Genomic DNA, 24,122 nt, shown 5'->3' on the forward strand with positions numbered 1-24,122 from the left:
CTTATGTATATTTTTAAAATATCACATAAAGATATATTATGTGAGGTTTGTTATCCTTAAGAGGTACCTTTCCAACTAGAGCATCCTTGGTTTTTCAAACACTTAAATGCTTGGATGCTGTTGAAATTGCTCATTTGAAGTGCGCAGATGGACCCCAGCCTGAAGTGCTATCTGTGGTGCTGGTGATCTCAGGGAAAGGCAGCTCTGTCATTCAGGCCTTGGGTTTTCCCTGACATCCTGTCCAGAGCAATATACGCATCTTTCTGTCTGCGTATATTAAATTCAGAATGAGGCTTTTTGAAGAAAATCTTGTGATTAAAAACATTATGATACTTTTCTCCTCTAAGTAGTTTCTGATGGTTTTAGGTAAGGTAAAGAAACCTCCCTCTGGGGGGGGGGGGATGCAGCCTTACCAGGCCACAGTAGAGGACAATACAGCCACTTTTGATGTGAACTGACAGACTAAGATCAGAAAGGAGAGGAGAACCTCCCCTATTAGTGGACTTGGGGAGTGGCATGCAAGCAGAGGGAGGAGGGAGGGTGGGATTGGGATGGGAGGAGGGAGGGGCTTATAGGGGGATGCAGAATGAATAAAGTGTAATTGATGAAAAATTTAAGAAAAAAAGGGAAAAAAATAATTTAAGAACCTTAAATGACTTTCAAAAGTGGAGGAAAACATGGAGTTAGTCAATTGGCATGGAGCACATCTCGCCCCTGGGGGCAATGGTCTCCTGAACCTACTCAGACCTCGGACACCATCACTGCTATTTCTAGAACTGACGCAGGATGTTCCAACGAGGGGTTAAGGCTTCTCATAATATTTCCTATAAGCCCACACCTGTTTGTCTATATCCCCCATTTTTATTCATTATTAGGCAGATAGAGCCAAGTAATTGTGGTAATGATACTCGCTTTTTTTTTAAACCCCAATGCTAGTAAAGTTAGGTATGCCCTGGTTACTCGCATGCCTCACTGGGTGCCTATGCCCATTGATGCCCCTCACGGTATGACTCTCTTCAGACAGAAAAGGGATCTTGGAACTACAGCCACCATTGTTACTACCATCTCATTGACGGCTGTTGGAGCTACCACCAGGGCATTAGCCATGAGTCATACTGGGCAGACTGCTCAGACGCTGAATAATCATTTAGCCAATGTAGCTCATGCCTTAGTTGTACATAAAGGAATTAATGCTCAACTAAAAGGAAGCTTGATGGTGTTCAATCAGAGGATTGACCTCTTGCAGGAGCAAATTGATACCCTATGGCAAATCGCTCAACCTGGCTGTCAATGAAAGTATGCTGGACTTTGTGTCACTAGCATACAACATGAGAATTTTTCCTGCGCTGCAAATCTGTCTAAACAATTGTCGAGCTATATTTTAGGTAATTGGACTGGAGAATTCGATACTACGATGGAGCAGCTGAGAGTGGCCATTGTCACAGTAAATTCTACCGGAGTGGACGCAGGACTAGCCACAGGATTATCAACATGGATTGCTGCAGCCATGAATCATCTGAAGGAATGGGCGGGCATGGGAGTGTTAGCAGGCCTTCTGGTGTTGGTCTCCTTGGTTTGCCTGTGGTATATATGCAAGATTAGAGTCTCACAACAGTGTGATGCAGCCATGATCATTCAGGCCTTTACAGCCATTGAAGCAAGACATTCTCCCCAAGCATGGTTGGATACCATAAAAAGCTAAAATGATACGCTCAGGATGCGAGGCTAAGCACTGCACTCAGGGTCAGCCGCTTTGGACCCAGAGAAGAGCATGTCTGATTGCATGCGGGTTGATGCCCCAGGTCCCGCCTCTGAGAAAAAGGTATCGGACGGGTCCGATGCTCTTTGGGTGGATGACACCTAAATGAACATCTGTACAAAGTCCCAATTTATTTCTAATATCAGAGATCAGACCTCTACTCTTGCCTGATGCGTCTAAAACAAAAAGGGGGAACTGTAGAGAGCTGCAGAATGCTATGCCTTAAAGATGGAGCTGGTTTCCTCCTTCCACCTTCCCGATGGTGAGTGCTCTCTGTCAGGAACAACTCCACATTTGGCTAAGGCTGAGGATCTGGCTTGCTTCCATGTATGTGGACCTATCTGCATTGCCCCCGTGGCACGCCTGGGTTGGCTACCCAGAGGCTATTTAAGCTGTGGGCTGGCTTTCCCCAGGGTCCGAGGATAGTTCAATGTTCCTGAATAAACTGCATTGAAAAAAAAAAAAAAAGGTGTTTTGAATATACTAGTAAATTCCAAAGAAGATCAGATAAGCTGGACTGTGGCTGGGAGATGCAATTTTTTTTTTTTCTGATATATCTCAGAGTTGTCTCTCTCTGACCTCTCAGACCTAAGCTAAGCACTATGAATATGCACTCTTCAAAAATTACATTATTGTGAAACTCCCACCCACAACCAAAATGAAGCTGATCAAAGTATCTGTCCTTATATCTATTTTTTGATTCATTTTAAAACATATTCTATGTTTACCTTTGAGGTCTAACTAAGTACTTTGTGAATGATTTGCAACATCCCTATGAATTTGTTTAAGGTCTACACTCCTGTACTGGCTTGTTCTGCACTGTGAAAAATATATTGCTTTGTTATTATTCAGAATGAAAAAGTTGTAAAATAAATAAAGAAATAAAGAAAAAAAAAAAAGAAACTGTGGGCATCAGGGATCTCAACAGGACGTTTGCATTTCAGGGACTGATCTAAATTGGGGCCACCATTTAATTCTTATTCTGTCCCTGTTTCTGGATTAAATATCAGAAAGTATAAACAATAAAATATAAGTTAAAAACTTTAAAAGTAAGTAATGGCGATTATATTTGGGCTGAGTTATCTTTTTGTTAAACATTTATGCATTAAATACAGAAAAAAAAATCTGTGAACATTGTTTAACTGGAGAGTGAAGGGCTTTCAAGTGCTTGGAAGTTCTCAGGCCCAAACAGTGTTCCAAAAGCACTTTGTTTATTTGATTTCTTTTCTATTTTCAACTATGCTCATTATTGCCAAAAGAGGCAAAGAAGGTATGCTGATTTTAAAACAATTATCTGTAAATTACCAATGGAATACATTATAAACATTTAATTTTGATTAGATGAAATTTTAAAGTTTTGTGGTATAAAAACGTCAAACGAATAAAGAAGTAGTCACAATATTATTCCTGATAGGAGAATGATGTTCTTAACTGAATTCCTGAAAGGCTTCTGATCTCAGGTGCAAATTCAAACCTATAGTGTAAAAATAGTATGTAGTATTATATAATATCAGTTGGGTGATACATTATTGGAGAAATTTCTGATAAAAATAACAAGATTAAAGGGAGGAAACTAGCTAATTCTCTTAGTAAGTAATGTTCAAATCTATTCAAGTCAGAGGACAGTTGACAAAATTTAAATTTTTCTTTTGACCAGTTTTTGAGAGGCCATCACGGCATGATTATCTCCTAAAAATGGCATGATTATCTCATAAAAACAAAAACTGAAATATAATGAAGATGGGACAGAAATCATCACAGTAACACAGAGAGATAAATAAGAGACTCCCATGCAAATGCTGAGTGTGGTATTTGGGAGGACTCTACCTTCCAGAGAATTCATGATAGGTTCAAAAGTACAGTTCAAGATCTTGGGAGCCCTCTTTTGTATATTTACTTTCACACGACAGAGTTGGGTCTTTCACAAAATAATACCCCTTCATTTTCTTCTGGCCCAGGATGGTCAATCCTCATTTACACAGCATTTAATTTGTAATAACTTTTGGCAATATCTAAACACCCGCCTTCAAAAGATAGAAGTTTGCCATTTTGGAAGGCATTGAAAAAAAAATCACATGGAAAAGAAATTTTAAAAAGCTGGTGAAGAGCTGGGTGCAGTGGCACACACTTTTAATCCCAGCACTCAGGGAGGCAGAAGCAGGTAGACCGCTGTGAGTTCGAGGCCAACCTGGTCTACTAAAGCAAGTCCAGGACAGCCAAGGCTACACAGAGAAACCTGTATGGGGGGAGGGGGGGGAATCTGATGAAGAAGCTCACATAGCAGATCCAAGTGGGAATAAGTGCTTGACTTTCGTAAGTGGGCTCCTGGAAAGAAAACATTCTGAGATATTTGAGTCTTGGTGTGTCTGGTACCCTTCATCATGTTGTGTAGACCACTAAGACTCAGGTGAAGCCTGAACTCAGCAGCTCATGCTTGACTACGGAATCTGTAACGAGCACAATGTCTAAGTGTCCTTAAAAGCTACTTGCATGCCACATAGCAAACTGGTCCTCTGTTAGGGATGATCTACTGATGCCTATTTTGTACAAGGCTCATTCTAACTACGGGCCAGCACTGCAAATGTGCGCTCTATCCCAGGCTATAGTGCACATAGATTGAGTATCTAAGGAGCACACAGTGCATATCATGAACTAATGACGTGGCAGAAAAGAGAAAGGAAGAGTATCCATGCCTGCTGGGACTCACTGTCAGGGAGGAGGCAGGCAATAAAGAGCAGGGGAAGCATCTGTACACACTGAAGCTGGTGATATTGGCACACACCGGTGAAGAAGGGATCCTGAAACCAGGAGTGTCTGCACTAGGGGGGAGGAATTGGAGGAGGAGGAGGGCCTTCCTGCAAGTGACAGTGGAGGGAAGGGCTATGAGACAAGAGTATGGACTCCTTTTAGAGACCATGGGGAGAGGTAACAGCAGTTGCAAGGCCCTGAGACAGGTGTTCTCCTGATGCCCATGACAAAGAAAAGACGAGCGTGCCTAATGGGTAGGATCTAGGAGGAGAGAATGCTCTGCCCCTGTGGGCTGGTGAGTATGTCTCAGAGGTTAGAGTGAGGGGTGGCAGCTCCCATCCATGTAGGAAGGGCAGAAAAGAGGTCTCAGAACTAAGCTGCAGGTATTCCAGTCATCAGAGAACTGTGCTGAGTCTAGGAAGCAATCACTGTGAGGAAAGAAAAGTTCTCAGGTGAGCAGGCCCCAGAGGTCAAGTGTGGCTGGCAGGAGGGCAAGGACATGGTACGTGCCGTCTGGAAGGCAGGGACAAGGGTCAAGGACCACCTGCACACTGGAGGTGGAAGGCTTGTGGAGAGCTCCACAAAGACAGTGGGGCGGTAAGAATGGAAAAGAGTCAGGAGGAAAAGAGTGGTGCACAGCCTTCCTGAGGAGTAAGCTCTGAGAAGAGGGCAGAGAGGGTCGACTTTGAAGCTGTTCCACAGGAGTTTTTAACTGAATGAATGTATTTCTGCAGAAGATTACCGAAGGGAATATGTGGTGCCCAAATAGAAAGGTTACTCTTCCAGAAACTAATTGCAAACCATGTATTTGTGCATCATTCTATATTTTCCTGACCGGAAATTATTTCCATGACCTCACTCACTCTCACCTACTCACCACTCACCCACTCACTCATTCTCACACTCACTCATTCACTCATTCTCACACTCACTCACTCATTCACTCACTCATCCTCACACTGACTCACTCACCCACTTACTCATTCTCACTCACTCTCACACTCACTCACTCACTCATTCACTCACTCATTCTCACTCATTCACACTCTCACTCACTCACTCACCCACTCACTCACTTGCATTGCTAGGTAGGACTTCTTGACTCCAGAGCTGTATGTATTCAGTTTTGTTTTCATTGACACGTAGTAATTGTCATAGTTATGGGGCTGCTATGGTGTACATCTTAAATGTCTCCCAAAGGCCATGTCATGTGTTGAAAGCCATGTGACCAGGCTGTGTTAGCAATGAGAGGTGGTAAACCTCAAGGAGAGTGGCCTAGGGGAGGTCACTGTAGTGACCTCTGTAGGGTGTACTAGGATCTCTCTTGTTCCCAACCACCATGAGGTAAGTATTTCCTCCATTATATGATCCTGTCAGGGAGTTCTCCCTCAACACAGTCCCAAAGGCAGCAGAGTTAAGTGGCCATGGATTGAAACCTCCAAATCACAAGCCATAATAAATCTTTTTTTCCTTATAAATTGATGACCTCTGGTACTTTACAGTGGTGACAAAAAGCTGAGTAACACAGGGTACCGTGTGATGGTTGGGTTCATGTTTACTCTGTATGAATGGTTGAATCAGGATAATCGTTCACTGAACTCTTCTGAGTTAGAAAACCCAAAGAGGAATGGAAACCATCCCTTCCCATGTCATAATCTTTAGAGTTTACAGGTTATCCAACTTCCTGAAGTCAGGATTTAGACATCATGGGTAAATATCTTTAGCTGAGAATCTGTGACCAAAGAGTGTGACTGTCTATCTTGTTTTTTTAAACAAAGAGGCCCCCACATCTTATATACACACGTTTGGAAGCTTCCTTATGCAGTGCCGAGGGTCAGGTATATGCTGACTAGTTGAGTTACCCTAAAGAAGTTATAACTTTCACTGCATAACCAGGACACTGTCCCTCTCAGTTGTGAACTGATGTCTCCTAACCACAGGATCGTGTACTGCGGGTGGCTGAGTAGCACTTACGTGATGAGCTCCTTCTTGAGATCTCTAGTGTGGAGCTTGGGCTTTGGACTTGGTACAGAGGCCTCTCCAGCAAACTTTTTTTCCTCTAAATTTTCTAGGGAGTTCACAGGGTCTTTCTGGAAAACAAACAACAGACAGTAAACAAACAAAAAACAAACAAAGAAAGACAAAAACAAAAAAGAAAGTGGGTGGGAGGGAAAGAGGCAGAGACATTAGGGATCCTGAAACGACAACTGGATTTGAAATTACTGGTGTCAGATTTGAGTTTGGCTTGAAGACTTGGCTAGAGCACCACAAAGAATTATATGAAGAATAAAAAGATAATGAATAAACGGATATGCCCTGACTGTTACAGATCTTTAGCCAAAGAACGAGGGATTTTTAACTGAGAAGATACACCTTTTAAAGGTTCACATCTTTGTGATATGGAGACATTTCTTGAGCTATATAGTTGTTTGTATATTATATTAGTATGTTTTAAGTTTTTCATTAAATGAGTATGTCCTAATTAACTCAGAAATCAGTTTTTCCATGTCTCACTGTCACAGCAGCAGCAAAACAAAAGGGGCATTTTACTATAGTAAAGGGCACTGGTAGAACTACCTCGGTGTGATGTTATTTTATGCCTAATGAACAGACTCCGGCGTGGTACAATGCTGTCCTTCATATTGTTTGTGCTGCTCGGTGCTCTGTGTTATTTTACTGATTAAAAAAATAGCTGATACCAATGTGTACTGGAAATGCACACCTGTGCAAGCTGCAGAGAATGGCTGTTTTAGCCTTCCTTCCCATCCCCAGTAATCGGCAGCCAGGTAGGTAAGAGAAACTGTGAAGCTTGTATTTTAACTTTTTTACCCATCTTTTTTATTAATTAATTCAATTTACTTCTCCATCATAGGCTCCTCCCTCCTCTCCTCCCAGTCCCACCCTCCCTACTGCATTCCTCTCTCCTATTCCTCAGAATAAGGGAGCCCCCTACCCAGACACCCCAGCTCATCTATTCATATGAGGACTGACTTCGTCTTCTTTCCCTGTGGCCTGGTAAGGTAGTCCCATCAGGCGGAGGTGATCAAAAAGCAGGCAGCATAGTCCATGTGAGAGATATCCCTTACTTCCCTAGCTAGTAGACCCACATGAAGCCTAAAATGCCCATCAACTACTTTTAAGTAGAAGACCTAGGTCCAGACCATGCATTGTCCTTGGTTGGTGCTTCAGACTCCATAGGCCCCTCTGGGCCCTGGTGGATGGTCTTCTTGTGGAGTTTTTGTCAACCTCTAGGTCTATTTATCCTTTCTCCCCCTTTCCCAGTAGACTCCCTATGCTTTTCCCAATGTTTTGCTGTGAGTATCAGTATCTGTTTCGAACCATTGCTCAGTGGAGCCTCTCAGGGGACAACTCTGGTAGGCTCCTGTCTGCAAGCATATCAGAGTATCTTTAATACGATAGGATTAGCTCTCTTTCACGGGGTGGGTCTTAGGGTTGGGCCTGGGATTGGTTGGACAGTTCCTCAGTCTCTGCTCTACCTGTTCTACCTTTGTCCCCACACAGTAGAGGCAAAAGGATTCCTGATCATTGGCTTTATTACACCTGCCTATTCCAGGACTCACGTTAATGTGGATTTGGCTTAGGAGAAGTTCCATTCTAGGTTAGAAATGTTTCCACTTTTAAAAAAACAAGTGCAGCTGTAATACTGTCTCAGTGTAGAAGAGCATGTTTTCCTCCTTAGATCTGTATTTTTTACAAAGTGACATCAAGTAAATAATTGTTTTACTCTTTCTGTATGCTAGAGTTAAGAACAAAGTCTCTCTCTAAAGGCATGTACATTACAGCCAAGCATGGAAATGTTTCTGGTTGAGGGTTAAATCTATGTATTATGTAATGTGAGATTTCAGAAGGATTTTAAAGGAAATTATCAATATTAAAGTTCAAACTATTATACAGCAAAAATGCATGTAAAACAGTGTTGGTTAGATATATGTTATTTAATTCAGGATGGTAAAGTGTTGTAAAGGGTTCTTATAATTGGTTTTATTGGCGAGGATCTTTTAAATATTTCATAGTTATTTTAAAACTATAGATTCATATGCTTTCAATTGTTTATAAATTGGTTGTATTTTCTGCTTTGGCTTTGCCTTCTTCTTTGCAAACTTGCAAAGAAAGTATACTTGTGGCCACAGCTAAAAGAATTTTCAGGATTAGTTCTGTTACAGGAGCATATACTGGATGAATTCAGTAACAGCCACTGTAGAATTTAATAGTATTTTTGAGACTGTTATTCAACACTTTAAAAAAGTATAGTTTCTAAAACAGTAATTTTGTTCTGTGCAAGATGTGCAAGCAAGGCATGTATGTGTGTATTTAGAGAGAGCACGTGTGCAATCAGATTCTTCAACGTACAGATGGAAGGTTATATTGATTTCAGTAAAGACCAGAGCATAATGGTAACATGAATAACAGATAATAGCATCTGGCACTTTAAAAATTTTAAGCCCTGAAATCTTTGGAGAACTGACAGTTGAATGAAGCCGACAGCCCCAGTTATTTCTCAATACTTTCCTTTTGAGATATTTTGAATTTTTTCCAGATTCAGGATATTTTTTAGAGGGCATCTGGACAGGCTATTTCACTGAGAGAGATAGACAATATTTTCTGAAAATTACCACAAAAATTAAGCAACTGTTGTGCATATGAACTAGATAACAATGAATTAGAAATAATCACTCAGTTTCTGGTTCTGAGTGCTGTGAGGTAGGGGCAAGTGAGGAGAAATACTTTCAGGTCTTCAAACATTCAGGATGAACCACTGAGCTCTAAGCAGAGTCCCTAAGCGAGCACAGCAAAGAGAACCCGTTCCTTCATCTCATCCTGGAGATCCGCTAGGGCATCAGACTCTGGTCACCATCTTTGCAGCTCCCAAGGCAAAGACAGCTTTCACAGCTTCCACAGCTTCCACACACCTTGTCCAGTCTCCTCTTCCTCTTCCATTCACCCCTCCTCCACATCTCCTTTCTTCCTTTAAAGCTTTTCTCAATATTTCCTAGCAGTCTCTGTTGTGATGTTTCCTTTCTTTTTTAAAATACATTTTCCCCACTTAGCTTTTTCTTTGTCTTTGCTAATTCCAAGCTAATCACTTAATTTCTTTAAGTGACTGACCACTGTACTGTCCTGCGTATCAATCTTTTCTCTGGAAATGTTAGTAAACTTGTTTCACAGAACTGTTGGGATAACATGATAAGGTGTAGGAGGAGTCCTTGTCTTTCTTCTTATTGTATGTGGTGTTCCTTTGATGTTTTCTAAACAAGGATTCTGAATACAAGGTATTAAATCCAAGTTACCTTTCAGCAATGGTATCTATCAAACCTTATACTTGTTATCCTCAAGATTCAGAACAGCATGTGAAAAGTTCTCTCTGTTCATAGACTACCTTGGTGAGGTGATGAGGGAACATAGAACAAAGGTAAGAAATTGTACCAGGGAGTTTCAGTGACTGAATACACATTTGTGTGTGACTCTTCCAACTATGAACAACCATGAAACAAGCATATAGTTCACTCATGAAAGTACTGTGAGTCTGCAAACACATAGCATATCCACAGTCCTCCTGGATTCTGTCAGTGGCACTGAATTCCAACGTAGCTTCTCAATTCCATTTCACAACGATCAGGCTGAAATCTGTACACCAAGACTATCCTGTCAGACCTGAAGTAAGCCATTTTGAAAACTAGATTGAAGAAACTCCTCTTCTCCCCTTGTGTCCTCCCTCCCCCTCTCCTATTCGCTTTCTCCTTCTCATTCTGTGTGTGTATGCATATGTGCACAGAGAAATGTTATAAATATATGTTGAAGTGAAGAAAAACAAAATATTTGAATCCATACAACCATTAGAATGAGTCCAAATGTTTCTTTTTTTTTAATTTTGTAAGAATGATTGGAAAGTAAAGATAAAAATATAGTTAGGAGACTCATTTTCTGACACACTGGGCTGTAAGAATGATAGAGAAGAAGGCAGTGGGAGAAGTGGCAGAAGGCACAAAAGTGAGCAACAGCCACACTCTCCTGGATGCCCTATATTAAAAAGACAATACCCTAAGGGGCTCATTTGCTGCACTACTCCTCAGGATCACATCCTCCTGGCTGACACTGGGCACCAAGGTGGTAGGCAGGTTTCTGGTACATAAACTGACCAGGGTTCCGTCAACATGGGCTTGTGGTCAAGGACAAAATGCTTAAAAGCCTCTCATCACATGACATTGAGCTGTCAGAACATGCTGGAACTCTTATTTCATGTAAGAATGAGATGAAGTTATAGCTACTCTGAAATGCACTGTTTCCCTTGAAACAGTGAATTCTATTCAGTCCATGTCAGCTTCCAGCACCCTGCCTGCTGCCTCCACAGCGCCACTAGTAGGTGGGAGGGGGTGTAGCTTTGGTTCTTCTGCTTACACAGGGCCGCAGTGGGAGAGGTTTATAGTCATCACTGCTGATCAATGAACTGCCTATGACACTAAAAGCATTTGGGGTTGTGCAGCATATCAGACTTTTTTGAGTTAGGGATATTTAACTGGTGAAGTCTGTGTAAAGATCTGAAAGACTCCAGCCAGCAGCGTACCATGGTGTCAGTCTACCTGAGTGCTGCTGCCGCATGAGTCCATTCATCTTCCAGGTGGTAGCGGAACTGGCAGAAGTGCTGTTGAAGAAGCCCTAGGGCAGGGTTTCTTCTAGATGGATGTCTGACCACTACAGCAGATACGTGCTTGTGTTACTTTTGCTTGTTTGTTAAGAAAGGGTCTCACTAAGTAGACTAAGCTGGCCTTGAACTCACAATCCTCCTGCCTTTGAGGGCTTGAGTTACAGAATTACAGGTATGCGCCCCATGCCTGTCTCTTTACTATAGTGTATTCCGTTACACTATGAGCAAGCCTGATGCCAGGTGTGCACCATGGTGGAGACTTGTCCCCCAGTACATGTCCTGGATCTCACTGCTTATCCTTGGAGCAACTAGAGGAAATATATAGAAGACAGGAGAAAGGAATAGAGAACCTGAAAACTTGTGATTACTACTGTAGATGTTGACTCACACTCCCAAGATAGTAAACAAAAGTCAAACTAGATCCTCCCTCCCCCCCGGCAACCCAAGACTTGGAACTCAAATAGGTGAATGAGATCATAAGTATTTCTGAAGCAAATGGAAATGTCAGTCCTTTATACACACCACCAGGAAAGCCCCTCACCAACATTTCTGATTAATATATCAATAGGATCTCACATGTTTATCACTAGGGATCCCTTTGTAATTATGTTGGACCTAAGCCAATGGCTCACTCTATAGAATGAGGAGGGCCAGGTGCTTCCTACATGTCACAACTTTGGCCCTTTTCAAGATAATCAAGTGCAACAGGTGTGGCTCTGGGACTTTGGGACTGAGTCCACCTAGATGTCCAGTATATGCACCTTTCAGTCAGTCACATGACTTTCCATGGACATGCACACACAGGGCCTCCAAGAAAGCAAAGGCATGGCTTTGACATGATTTCAAAATCCTTATTGTCCTTGGCTGGGTTTCACTTTGACACTGATTCAAACTGTGTTATTGAGTTGACCTTCTAGCGTTGAGTAATGCATTGCCCCTTACAGGCTGCTGTGCGGACAACTGCCACCATTGTGTGGCTAAAATGCACTACATTGATGTCAATAAAGACAAATTCCCTGAAGAGTTGAGTTCGTGAATAACTTTCATCTGAAATTTAACAGCATCACTTTATCACGATCTACAGCAAGGCATAAAGGCAGAGGACATGGTTCTTGCGGCTCATGCAGAAGACCTGGGCTCAGTTCACAGCACTCACATGGTGGCTCACAGTCATCTGTGACTTCTGTTCCATGGGATATGACCCTTTCTTGAGATGTTCATTGGCACCAGGCAAACACGTGGCATACATAAATAAATGTAGGCAAATCATTCAGACACATAAAAATAAAATGGAAAAGTAAAGCAAAGCATGGTGCTTCTTGCGGAGACAGAAATGTGAAAGAAAATTTAGGGGGAAATGTAGTTGCCAGACACATTGACACAATACCTCTTTCTCCTCCTCTGTCTTCCCATGGGTTTTACTATAGTTGATGGGCACATTCCAGCCTTCTTGGTCACAGAGAGCCTGGTAGAAGGCAGCGTTGACCAGAAGGCTGCTTGCTTTGAATGGGGATGAAGATGGGGTTGTAATTGTAGTGTGAGAGGAAGTTGGGGGAATAGACTTGTCCAGGATTCGATTTTTTTTCATGCTTAAGTCCAATGTGCCATTTTCATCCACTTCTATCTCAGCTCCCTGATAGAAACAGAAACAGAAAACATCTCAGCAGTTTGCAGTTAGAGCCTAGCCATGTGGGGCTTTTAAGGGATAATTTAAAATGTAAGCTTTGATGGAAGTATATCTGCTTTTAAATCCAGCTTTCTGATTTGCATTGGGTAACATTCAATTCTTAGGCAGACTTTAAAGAACAGTCCCATTAGTGTGCTTCAGATTTCCAGGTTTAAACAAAATAAGCTTAACAATAATAAGATCCTCTGGCCAGAACAATTTCATATACTTCCATACTGTTAAAGTTCAGTTTCAAAAATCTTTTCTACCCAATAGGAGTATCATTTTCAACACTAATATTTGTATTTAGCAAAAGTGATGTTTAACTTCCCAACTCTCCGAATCACACTATTAATCTAACATTCTTAATATGCAAACGTAAGCAGCTAGAAGAGAGTCTTCTGCAATAGTGTAGGAGTAGGAAGGCAGTATGCACCCTAGAGTATCTGAAGTGGTGACACTTTGTTAAACTGTGGTGGGCGGGAGAGAAGTCTCCGTGAAGACTGACTTCGTCCTGGGGACTCAGGGTTTCAGCTCTGCAGTGAAGATTTCAGATGAAGGCCTTTGGTTTTTATTGCTTCATTGGAGACTTAATAGTGATGAGGCTTGCCAGGCCCTCCCTTTTGGGATGCCTTTGGCCGAGCTGCTCATTGCTCCTGAGGAGTAGCCTCTCACTCTGCTTGGCTGTAGTCACCATGAACTACTGTGGCCCGGTTCTTCTTTCAGATTTTCACTGTAGGGCTCCCCAAAGCTGGAAGAACATGCCTGTCAGCTTTCTAAATGGATCAAACAACCTTGCCATTAATTCCTTACCACTCATCAATTTCTAGTTAACTTCTTGATGACTTTTTTACTTTACCTTTTTAGTTGGCAAAGGAGAATTCTTTTTGATTATGTTAGCAAGATCCTTAACTGCCACACTCAGATACTGTCCAGAGTATATGTTTTATAACATCCTTCTCATGGCCCTCACCTTGATGCTGTGGCTATACAGGCGGGGATTGCTGCTTGTGCTTGATTGAAAAATAAACACCCCTCTTCTTTTTGTTTGTTTTACCTGCAAAGTTCCCATCTAGTGTCTCGGCCCATCAGCATTTACGGAGGTAAATACACTTCTAACATGGCAGACTAAGATGCTTTGTCCGTATCTTTCTGTCCCTTTTTAGCAAATAGTTTAATCTCCTGTGATAGTTTTAAGCCCTGAATTTGACATTACAGCTTATCCGGGATAATAACATAGTAACCACAGCATCTTATGCCATCTGTATAATATCAAATACATTTTTTATACCAGCATTAATAAACCTCAGTTAAAAAAAAATCCAAGTTATTAACTGTATCGGTGCCACCAGACCCTTTCTTACATGAGCTCACAATACATTCTGCCAGTTGGGCATCAAAGCAATTTTTTGCTTTGTAGTTGATGTGTAACTATAGCAATGAAACAGAGCAATAGTAATCAAGTTTAATGGCCAACGTAAAGTAAAATACTAAATACTGTAGTTGCTGACATTTTTCATAAAAAATTAAAAAAAAAACTTGGGTTAAGGCTGCACAACCAACATTCACATAAAATTCCAGACCTCTGTGACAGATGGCTTAGGAAAAAGAAGCCATGTGACTGGGCTGCAGAGTTTTATAGTGCAAAACCCATAAATAGTGCAGATTCAAGCTTTGAAAAATACCAACTATTCCAAGAATAAAGTCTCTCATGTATACATATGTATATACATGTATATATGTGTGTATTAGTTTTTCTAGAAGATGCAAACCAACATCTTAAGTATTACAAATACTGTTTAAAATTTAAAGATTCTAGCACCAATTATAATTTTTTGTCTTCCATAATTAGGGTTGATTAGAAAAAAATCCCTCTCCTAATGTTTGAAAGAGGTGTCCCAGCCGGCTGCTCAGGGGACCTGACTTGGTTAAAGGGGATGTTGTATGCTGGAGACAGGAGTACAGATGGGCTTTAAGTGAGTGCGCAGATGCATCCAACATTTACACGGTAGCGGGCAAGGCCCTTTCTACCCACGGTGGGGCTCACACAATCACAGCATGGATTTTTATTCAGAGTGATACCACAAGGCATTATTTTTCTATGCTTTGATCTCCAATTATCAGCACAGAGATTGGGGTGGTTGGAAGAAGCTAGTGGAGAGGTGGGGCCAGAGGTGCAGCTGAGGTGGCCTTTCTCCCTCCTCCTTCTAACATTTAGATTTCTGAAGTGCTATTTGGGATTCTTATTTTAAGCATTTATACGTTAAGTTTCTTATGGCTGGCTATATACCTTTCAGCTTGGGAGGGATAACGCAGAGCATCTACTGATGCTGCCTTTGAGTTACCAACCTTACTGTTATGGGTATGTTCATTGCATTACTGAGGACATGCACAGTATGATCGTAAGACTACACTGTAGAGGAGAGAGAAGCTGAAAAAATAGATGGTTCTGGTTTTCAAGGGCTTACTTTATGGGATAATAGCTTGTAATGAAAGGTAACAACTTTACTATCAATGATGGCTAAACTAAAAGTTTACAGGCCTAGTGAATGTATCTTCATCTCTCCTAGAAGATAAATAGTGACCTAGATGTCCAGCAGCGGGGACATGATTAATGTAACTATGGCACCTCTGTTAACTGCAACATTATCTGGTCAGCGAGACAATAATTATGAGGACCAAAGAGCAGTTAGAAAGACCTTATACACCTGAAGACAGAAACCAAGCACGCTCTCTATTCTTACTCAGCAGTAGTGAAGTACTTACTACCTCTGTCAGGATGATAGGCATGTGAAACATGTTTATAACACAGAATCATGCCATGCAGAGAAGACATGACTAACCCAAGGTGTGAAATTTAGAAATACTTCCTCAAATTTTTAGGTCCTGTTCAAGCAAAACAGACATTTTGCATGTGAAATCATGGTCGACCAGGTTCCTGGTGGTTTGACAGTATACTCGCCATAAGGCATTTTAGGAAAGAACTAGGACTATGTGTGAATTCAAATTCAAATTTCTTTTCCAACAATTATCACTGTGCCATTCACAATACTAAGTATTTCTGTACCACTGTTTCCTTCACTGCAAAATGGGAAATTATTATCCATGGTCTAGCTGTTAGAAGGATTTAAAGAGATTCACGTAGTCAGACAGTTTATGAACAATACCTAGCACATAGTAGGTATTGTATAAATCACAGTCCCCAAAGAGACTGTTAAAAGGATAAAGAGTCAATCTTTTATTTATTTACTTACTTAGAGACAGGATCTTGCTACATAGCCCAGGATGGCCTCAAGCTCATGATACTTTGTCTCAACCTCTCTATTGCTGAGGTTATAGTCTGAAACACTCTGCCTAGACTTCACTTATGCAGTCAGTTCCTTATGATCCCTACCTTGACACCCCCATCACTGTTCTTTTACAATGTATGGTACATGTATCCAGCTGTTAAAATCTGCTTTGTGTTCCAACCACCCAGGGTCCATTTGGGTATTCCCGTGAGTAGGCGGCTCTAATGGCATGTTGTTTCTAGGCCTTGTTCAAGCAAAAACAGACTTTGAACTTTAAACACTTCAAGTAAGTGTCAATTTTTTGTTTTACTTTAAGGCACACTGTACATATGTCATTTTGTCTAAACAGGTGGGGAAAACACCAAAACAAATAACAGAATGCTTGGCAAGCAGTAGTGATGAGGATAAAGATAGACATGAAGCATGTTCTACCTCTATGGGGTAGAAGGGGAGGAGGGAAAGCAGGCTGTAGCTGCCTTAGGCTGGCACAGCTCTCAGGGCATGGACAGCAAGTGCCCAGCAAACCCAGGAGGCTCACTCTTTGTCAACCCACACTCATGACTCTACTCCTACCTGGAGTCACAGTGGCTGGACAAAAGGACCTTAAGGTGTGTGACACTGTTTACTATGTATGTTTCAAAACTCATATTTATGTCAAATAAAAATGGAGGACATTCTCTGTGTATTAGAACCAACAAAAGTACTGGATTCAAAAGGAAACTAGTATTTCAGACAAAATTACCTTTTAATCTTCTTTAGTTCTTCATTAAGAACCACACATACAAATTATTCCTTCCTTTTTAATTCCTTAATCTACATGTAAGAGGTCTGGTGGTACAAGTGTGTTATTCAGAGACAAGATGGTATTTTAACATAAGTAGTTTCTTCTAAACCGTAAAGTTTAGAAGAACTGGTTTGAAAAGCGACCACTTATGCTAGATATGGCCTCATTTTCTCTGCACAGAGATGGTAGGTACCTGGTGTGTAGTGAACACTGGTTGGTTAAGTGGAAAACAGTGTGCACAGCAGAGTAAATTATCTATATGGTTTGTGGTGGTCTCAATGAAAATGGTCCCCAGAGGCTCATAGGCAGTTGCATTATTGGAGGTGTGTTCTTCTTGGAGGAAGTGTGCCACTTGAGAGTAGACTATGAGGTTCCAGAAGCTCAAGCTAGAGGAAGTGTTTCACTTTTTTCCTGCAGATCCACATGTAGAACCTCTCCAGAACCATGTCTGTCTGAATGCCACCATGCTTCCCACCATGATGATAACGGACTAAACCCCTAATTAAACAGTAAGCTAGCCCCAGTTAAATGTTTTCCTTTATAAGAGTTGCCATGATCATGGAATCTTTTAATAGCAACAGAAACCTAAACTAAAACATCATCCTTCACACTTTTATATTTATGTAGGGATTCAGTTTTCTTGCACCTCTAAAAATAATCCGAGTGTTTTTAACTATTTCAGGACCCAACTCAGTGTGGAGTTAATTGTGTGCTTGCAGAAAAAAAAATCTGTATGTGCCTGAGGGTGTGTTTCAGCACATTTAAGGTTTGCAATTTTGGCCTACAGGTCACACAGTGTGCTCTTTAATTCATTCTCTAGTGCTGTAAGCAACTAAAGAAATGCTCACAGCAAACGTTTCTGGATGGGACCAAGAGAAAAGGAAGACATCAGCCATCCTTGGTTTAGATGGAAGGCACTGGGAAGCTGCTTGTGCATGATCCAACCTCCACAAACCATCTCTACCTCGATGTCCAAGGAAGGGGCATTTCTTTCCCTCTGCATATCTCGAATCCAGGGAGTGAAGCCTAGTCTAACCCAGTGGTTCTCAACCTTCCTAATGCTGCGACCCTTTAATACAGTTCCTCATGATGTGGTGACCCAACCATAGAATTATTCTCTTTGCTACTCCATAACTGTAACTTTGCTAGTGTTACGAACTGCCGTGTAAATATCTGTGTTTTCTGATGGTCTTATGCAACCCCTGTGAAAGAGTTGTTTGACCCTCAAAGGGGTGGAGCCCACAGCTTGAGAACCACTGCTCTAATCAGTGGTTGAGGCAGACCCAGAGCCCAGACTCAGAGCCCACCTGCCAAGATTATGCATATGCTGACATCACTATAGAGTAAGACAACAAGCTTTTCTGCATTTGCTTTTGCAGATGAAGCTTGGGAGATCTTATGGGCATAAATTTTCAGAAGTAAAGCCACTAACAACCTGTGATAGAGGAAAAAAACCTCAAATCTACTGGAGGAAGAATGAGGCTGACAGGCAATGCTCTTGGAAAGGTGGCATCTAATCCCATGTTTACCGGCAACAACAAAGCCCACACACCCAGCATGATTTGCTGAGATGCACGCCTGACTTGTTAATTAACTTGGCTTTTTTTTTCCCTAAAAACGTTGTTTCAGCAAATTTGTGAGACTCAGTTCTATTTTTAGAACACAAACTCTAACGAAAAGAGTTCTCCACAGCGGTACAGTTGTGTGGGAATGTGAATAGTCAGCTATGCAGTTAACCAGTACTGTTCACAGGGATACTGGGGGAACCACATTTATTCATTGTCAATAACCACTCTGTGAGGAGAGGAGACTTCTCATAGAGAAAGGTTTTAAAGACCTCTGGCATAACTAGCTCCTTTAGACGCTCCTCCGAGCCCTCTGTTTCTCCTCTGTCCTCATCCTGGCATTTGCGTAGAGTAGTAGGAGCTGTGTTGAAGAGGACATCATCTTGGGAATGTCAGGCCTGCTGCCTAGAGCCTCGCTGACAGGAGTGGACAATCAGACATTAGAAAAGGATAATTATTTTTTTCTTTGAAATGTGGAGATTAAGCAGATGTTTTTCTGATTAGAAATGAGTTTGTAAGAGAGAATCGACTGACCAGAAAACACCACTCAACTGTTAGCCTTCTGTGTGTCACTTGCTTGACATCAGTGATTTAATGAAACCTGGAGGATTTTAGGTGAAAGGAGTCCTCTGAGGATCAGGACGACACGGACATGTGCAAATGAACAGCTCTTGCCCTAGCACTGTCCCCAGCTGCTTCAACTTGAATAACCATGGTGGCAGACCCCATTTTATATAAGGCGGTGATTTAGTCAAGGGGAAAGCACCAGGAAAGAAGACATTTGAGTATTTTAGGAACCAGGTACCTCTGTAATATTTTTGAAAAAAGAAACATAAATTAGATATTAAAACACCAATTTAAAAATAAAGCTGTGTTTTAAAATCCCTCAAATTCTTCTCCCATGTCAGTCATTTGTGACTGTCATTATAAATTCAGTTTGGTATTTTCTCTGTATTTTTAGAGAATATATTTTTCTTTGTTTAAGAACCTCATTTGTTTAAAGATTGTTTTTGAGTAGATTTTGGCAGCCGTCTCTTCCTGGGGTTTACTTGGCTCGGCTTTTTCCAGAAGCTAATTCTGATTCTTCTGTCAAATGCTTGTGGCACTGTTACCTGCTCTCCTGAAGGCCTGGCAGAGCACAGGCGAGCAGCTGACCACACAAGCATGGGGCTGCCCTTAAAGAGAAATGTCTCGGCTTGCACTGCTCAGGTTTCAGGGTCTGAGACTTACTTAGGAAATCTTCCGTTCTAAGCAAGGGTAAAACTTGTGACAGAAAATACCTAGGTACTCTATGTTGCCAGGTTTCTAGACTTGTTATCTAGGTAGGTGATAAGTGAGACCTTCTGTGTAACAGGAGCTACTGGCTCCCAGTGTGAGAACACTGTGCCCTAACAGTCTTCTCCGTGGCCCATAGGTACTACCGTGTGGCCCTGTGGTGAAAAACAAGACATGCAGAGACTTTGTGCATTCACTAAGTCATCATGAGTATGACTATGCATTTCCCACAGTTGGAAAGGAGGGGCTATGGAAAATATGATTAATCTCATGGGAAGCATACTGTGTTCACAAATGGCCTAGAATTTGATTCTGGATTGAACACTGGAGTCCCCTGGCCTCCTCATTCGGGTGAGACACTGTGTCTGTACTTACTGTGGGTCTTTTGAGAAGACTACAACCTAGTTGTTCTCATGCTATGAAGTGGTGACATGAGCAACACAACTTCATGGTTACTTTCTAAAGTGTTCCACCAGCCGCTGTTTCTAATAGCTCTGATCTTCAGACTGGGCAGCTTCCGCAGTGGAGACACATTTCAACAGTAACTCTCTTTCCTTGTTCACCAAATGCATCATAATAGAAACAGTGACGAAATTCTCCTCAATCAGCCTCATAAGTCACCACTCCCCAAATTACTCTACCACCAAGATAAGCACACATTTCTTCCTTGAAGCCATTGAGAGCTCATCCCTGCTTGGGTAGAAAGTAGGGTAGTGAGTGGATGCAGTGAGGAACGTGATTCTCTAGGCCTACTTGCTGGCCCGTCTTGCAGGCTCTTGGCCTGGCTTACCTTGGCACGCAGGCTTTGTGGTTTGTTGGAGAGGATGTCTGTGGCTTCCCTGCAGCGGGTGGAAAGGTTCAGGATGGCAGCAGCTGCTGCTATGTGGGTGTCTTCACTGCACTGACCATGGCCATAAGAGCTGGCACGGACTGTACTCTGTGTGTGGGCGCCAGCACTAGGCAGCCCATTAGAAAATTTCACTGGATTTGAAAAATGCTTTGCTGTTGAAGAGAGACGTGATTAGCAATTGCATGTGTGTGGTAGCTTCAGTCTTCAAAGATTTTTTTTTTAAGACAGAACTTCTTTCATTAAAATACTCAAAGAATAAATTAAAGCAGAACCATTATCTGCTGGTACATTCAGACAGGTTTCAGCAAGGTTCATAAAGCAGATAATGTGAATCTTGAAAGATGCCCATTCTCTTAATAGTTCTTATATTTTCACTAGTAGTGACAGACACTCCATCACCAATGTTACAGGGTTGCTGTGTTGGTAACACATGTGTAAAACCGTAGATTAAATATATATATATATATGAGCAAAACCCATCACACACTGCAAACAACCCAGGACAGGTACGTGGACAAGCTGAAAAGCTGAACAAGCTGAAGCTGGTGACTTAGGGGTGGGGCCAGGCACCTTTCAGGGGCTGCTCTCAGAACTTTTGGCTTAAACGCAGGTTGTATTTTTAATACTCGGAATGTATGTTTGTTCTGTACTTAACTGGGCTAGAGTCCTCAGTGAGTTGAGCACAAGACACAGAGGGCCTGGTCTCAAGGTGAAGAGAAAGGTCATTTAGTTTCCAAGGCTGACTTTCTGTGTTTTTGTGGAGAGCATTATAGCTTTTCTGAGAGACATAATCCTGCAACTTTCTCTTCACTATGGGCTGTTTGTGAGCTCCGCTCAAGGTTATAGGAGAAACATACAAAATGTAAGGACATAAAATCACTTAGCTATTAATTTTACAGTAAATGTTGCTTATTTTAAATACTTGCTTATTTTTTTGATACAAGATATTATTCGATAGTATTTCTGTAACTACAAGATAGTATTTATTATTATTCTGAAAATAAATGTTACTAACTCTATTATTGTTTATACAATCAATAACCAAACAATATGAGTCTATAGTGCACTCTTTATCCACCTTCATGTGAAATTAAGTGTATATGCACATCTATACATTGTACATATATCATAAAAATATTTATACAAATTGGATTGCTAGATAAAAACATTGTAAGTGTACATATTTTTTTTCTGAGTCTAACAAGTTGTCAATGGCTACTCAGGTTTGCTGGAACCTCTTTTGTACAAGAGTAGGTAGGGTTTTTTTTTTTGTTGTTGTTAATATACTCATCAGTGATGGACAAATTCTTTTTAAGTTTGTTGACCTTTTAGGGGCAGTAACACAGGGTGAAAACCTGTGTCATGTAAAACATGTAAGCAATTGCTCCATCTATGAGCTCCGTCCCTACCCCCATTGCCTTCTGGGTAGCCTTCTAGGTTCCTACAAGTGTGGGTCAACATGACATAATAATATGCAAATGCTAGACTCATAAGATGCTCACTACATTCAGGTGTAATGTCTGAGAGATCCACAGATTTTTAAGGCTGTAAAAGATATATGGCCACAGAGGACTCCAGGTGGGTAGCTGTTTCTCACTGACGGTGCGTTGTCCATCATTTTCTGCATTTGTTCCAAACACCTACTTCTCTAGCTTTACCAAGACCACCAAGTCTTACACATTGCACAGCCCTTCAGTTCAGTCTCTTCCACGGATGTGTCAGAATTAATGAGAATGCTATTTAACCTATTTTTAAAGGTTTCTATATTAATTAATTCTTAAATTTATTAGCAAACATTTTGACAATTATACATTTTTATCTTAGTAAATTCCAGATTCCTGAATTGAGTTTCTTAAATATTTCAGCTTTCTCTACCTTCAGTCTGATGGATTTTGTTGATTTCAGTAATATTTTAAATAGTATGACATATTTTATCTTCTTGGATTACAACCATAACTTGAATTAAAATAATATAACAGCTGTCATAGCTTTCAGTATATTAATCACAATCCTAATTATCTCTTTACCACTGTTATATTTAGGTTCAATAATGGCACTATCTGTGAAATAACTAATAACAATATTCAGTATAGCTTTAATATAAAACTAGTAAAAACAGTTAACTTTTATTTCACTATTTTCTTCTGTCATCCCTAAGGAGCACACAGCACATCTGAGTAAATACACAAGAGGCATTTTGGGGTAATGAGTGTTAGAATTCAAATTAGAAGCTTACATTCAGGAAATGGTGGTGATTTTTGTCCTTGCCCTGTTTGTAGGAGAGGACGTTTACCAAATACTTGTGCATCAAAACTGGCGTAATCGAATGGAACTTTTCCAAACTTCTCTTGTTCTTTTGATGCAGTGGCTCTTGGAGAAGTGATGGCCTGTGAGCGGAAGTTAAATTCAATTTGCTTCACCAAATTCGTCCTGGTAAGAGTAAACAAGTAGTTTGAAGAAAACAGAAAGTATTGGTTAAGATTCAGAGTAGATGGAATGCCACTGTCAGCCAGTTCACAGAGACACTACCCAGCATTTAGAGATGTCCCTACAGGAGAGAGGATGCTCGAAGATGCAGTAAGATAAGGACGCTTTGGGCTGAGTCTCACTATGTTCCTTCTGCATGTTCTGTGTTCCAGTGTGTCACAAGTAGAAGAGGGATATTTAGTCCTTATGCAGAGGCATTCAATATCTTGACATTGTTTTAATATAATTGTTACATTCCAAGTGTGAGTTAGAGAGTCCTATAGGTGTGTGTGTGTGTGTGTGTGTGTGTGTGTGTGTGTGACCTAAACAGGAACAGGGGAGCTACGGAGCTAGCTCTGGCAAGGAGAGTAGACTTCTACTTAGCTGTGGTGTATGTGTCAGACATCATAGAAATACTGTTCTGGTTGTTCAGAGCAAAAACTATTTTTCCTTTTATTTTACAACAAATGAAAATGTTAAAAATGTTGATCTCTTGTGGACTGGAAAGACTTCTCAAATGGTATGCTGAAAATACTTAAGGGATTCGGTCTTTTGATGAAGACCCAGTATCTCCTTAGTTCTCTCAGCTTTTCCTTCGAGGCAACCTCCATTCCTCTAAGACTGCTAAGACACAGCTACAACACTAGCCTGGGATTCAAGTTGGTAACCTACATCTTCTTCCCTATCTTTCCCTCCAGTCTCTCTAGAGTTACTCTTATTCCTGATGTAGCTAGCACCCAACCGCAATATTCACACTCTTGGTATGGATCCAGGGTCCCCTGAGTTCTTCCCCAACATAATTTCTTTCTAACTCAACTCCATTCCTTTGTGACTCTTGCCACCCACAGAACAGCTCTCTATCAGGGATTCCAGAGCCACCACTTGGCTTGAGCATGGATTAAGCAATAGAAACCAAAGGATGTAACATCCACCCAAAAAAACATGAGATCAGGTATTTATACCAAGAAACATTCAAAAGTTGTAACTCCAGATGCTTAGATATCAGCACAAAAACACAAACATGACATCCAAGACAATATTCTGGAATTGTTCAG

At 41.1% G+C, this 24,122-nt stretch overlaps 1 protein-coding gene across 5 annotated transcripts in view; it reads right to left on the bottom strand.

The window, feature by feature from the left end:
* Window positions 1–24,122, bottom strand: part of LOC110557746 (ST18 C2H2C-type zinc finger transcription factor) — a 340,314-nt gene that overhangs the window by 22,396 nt on the left and 293,796 nt on the right. For all 5 annotated transcript variants that reach the window (XM_060385906.1, XM_060385907.1, XM_060385905.1 and 2 more), the window contains 4 exons: window positions 22,838–23,031; window positions 20,542–20,753; window positions 12,559–12,804; window positions 6,482–6,597 (listed from right to left, as the gene is read on the bottom strand). In XM_060385906.1, the coding sequence (XP_060241889.1) occupies window positions 6,482–6,597; window positions 12,559–12,804; window positions 20,542–20,753; window positions 22,838–23,031 (768 nt within the window). The remainder of the gene's footprint in view (window positions 1–6,481; window positions 6,598–12,558; window positions 12,805–20,541; window positions 20,754–22,837; window positions 23,032–24,122) is intronic.

Source organism: Meriones unguiculatus, chromosome 6 (genome assembly GCF_030254825.1).
Source record: "Meriones unguiculatus strain TT.TT164.6M chromosome 6, Bangor_MerUng_6.1, whole genome shotgun sequence".
Lineage (NCBI taxonomy): Eukaryota > Metazoa > Chordata > Mammalia > Rodentia > Muridae > Meriones > Meriones unguiculatus.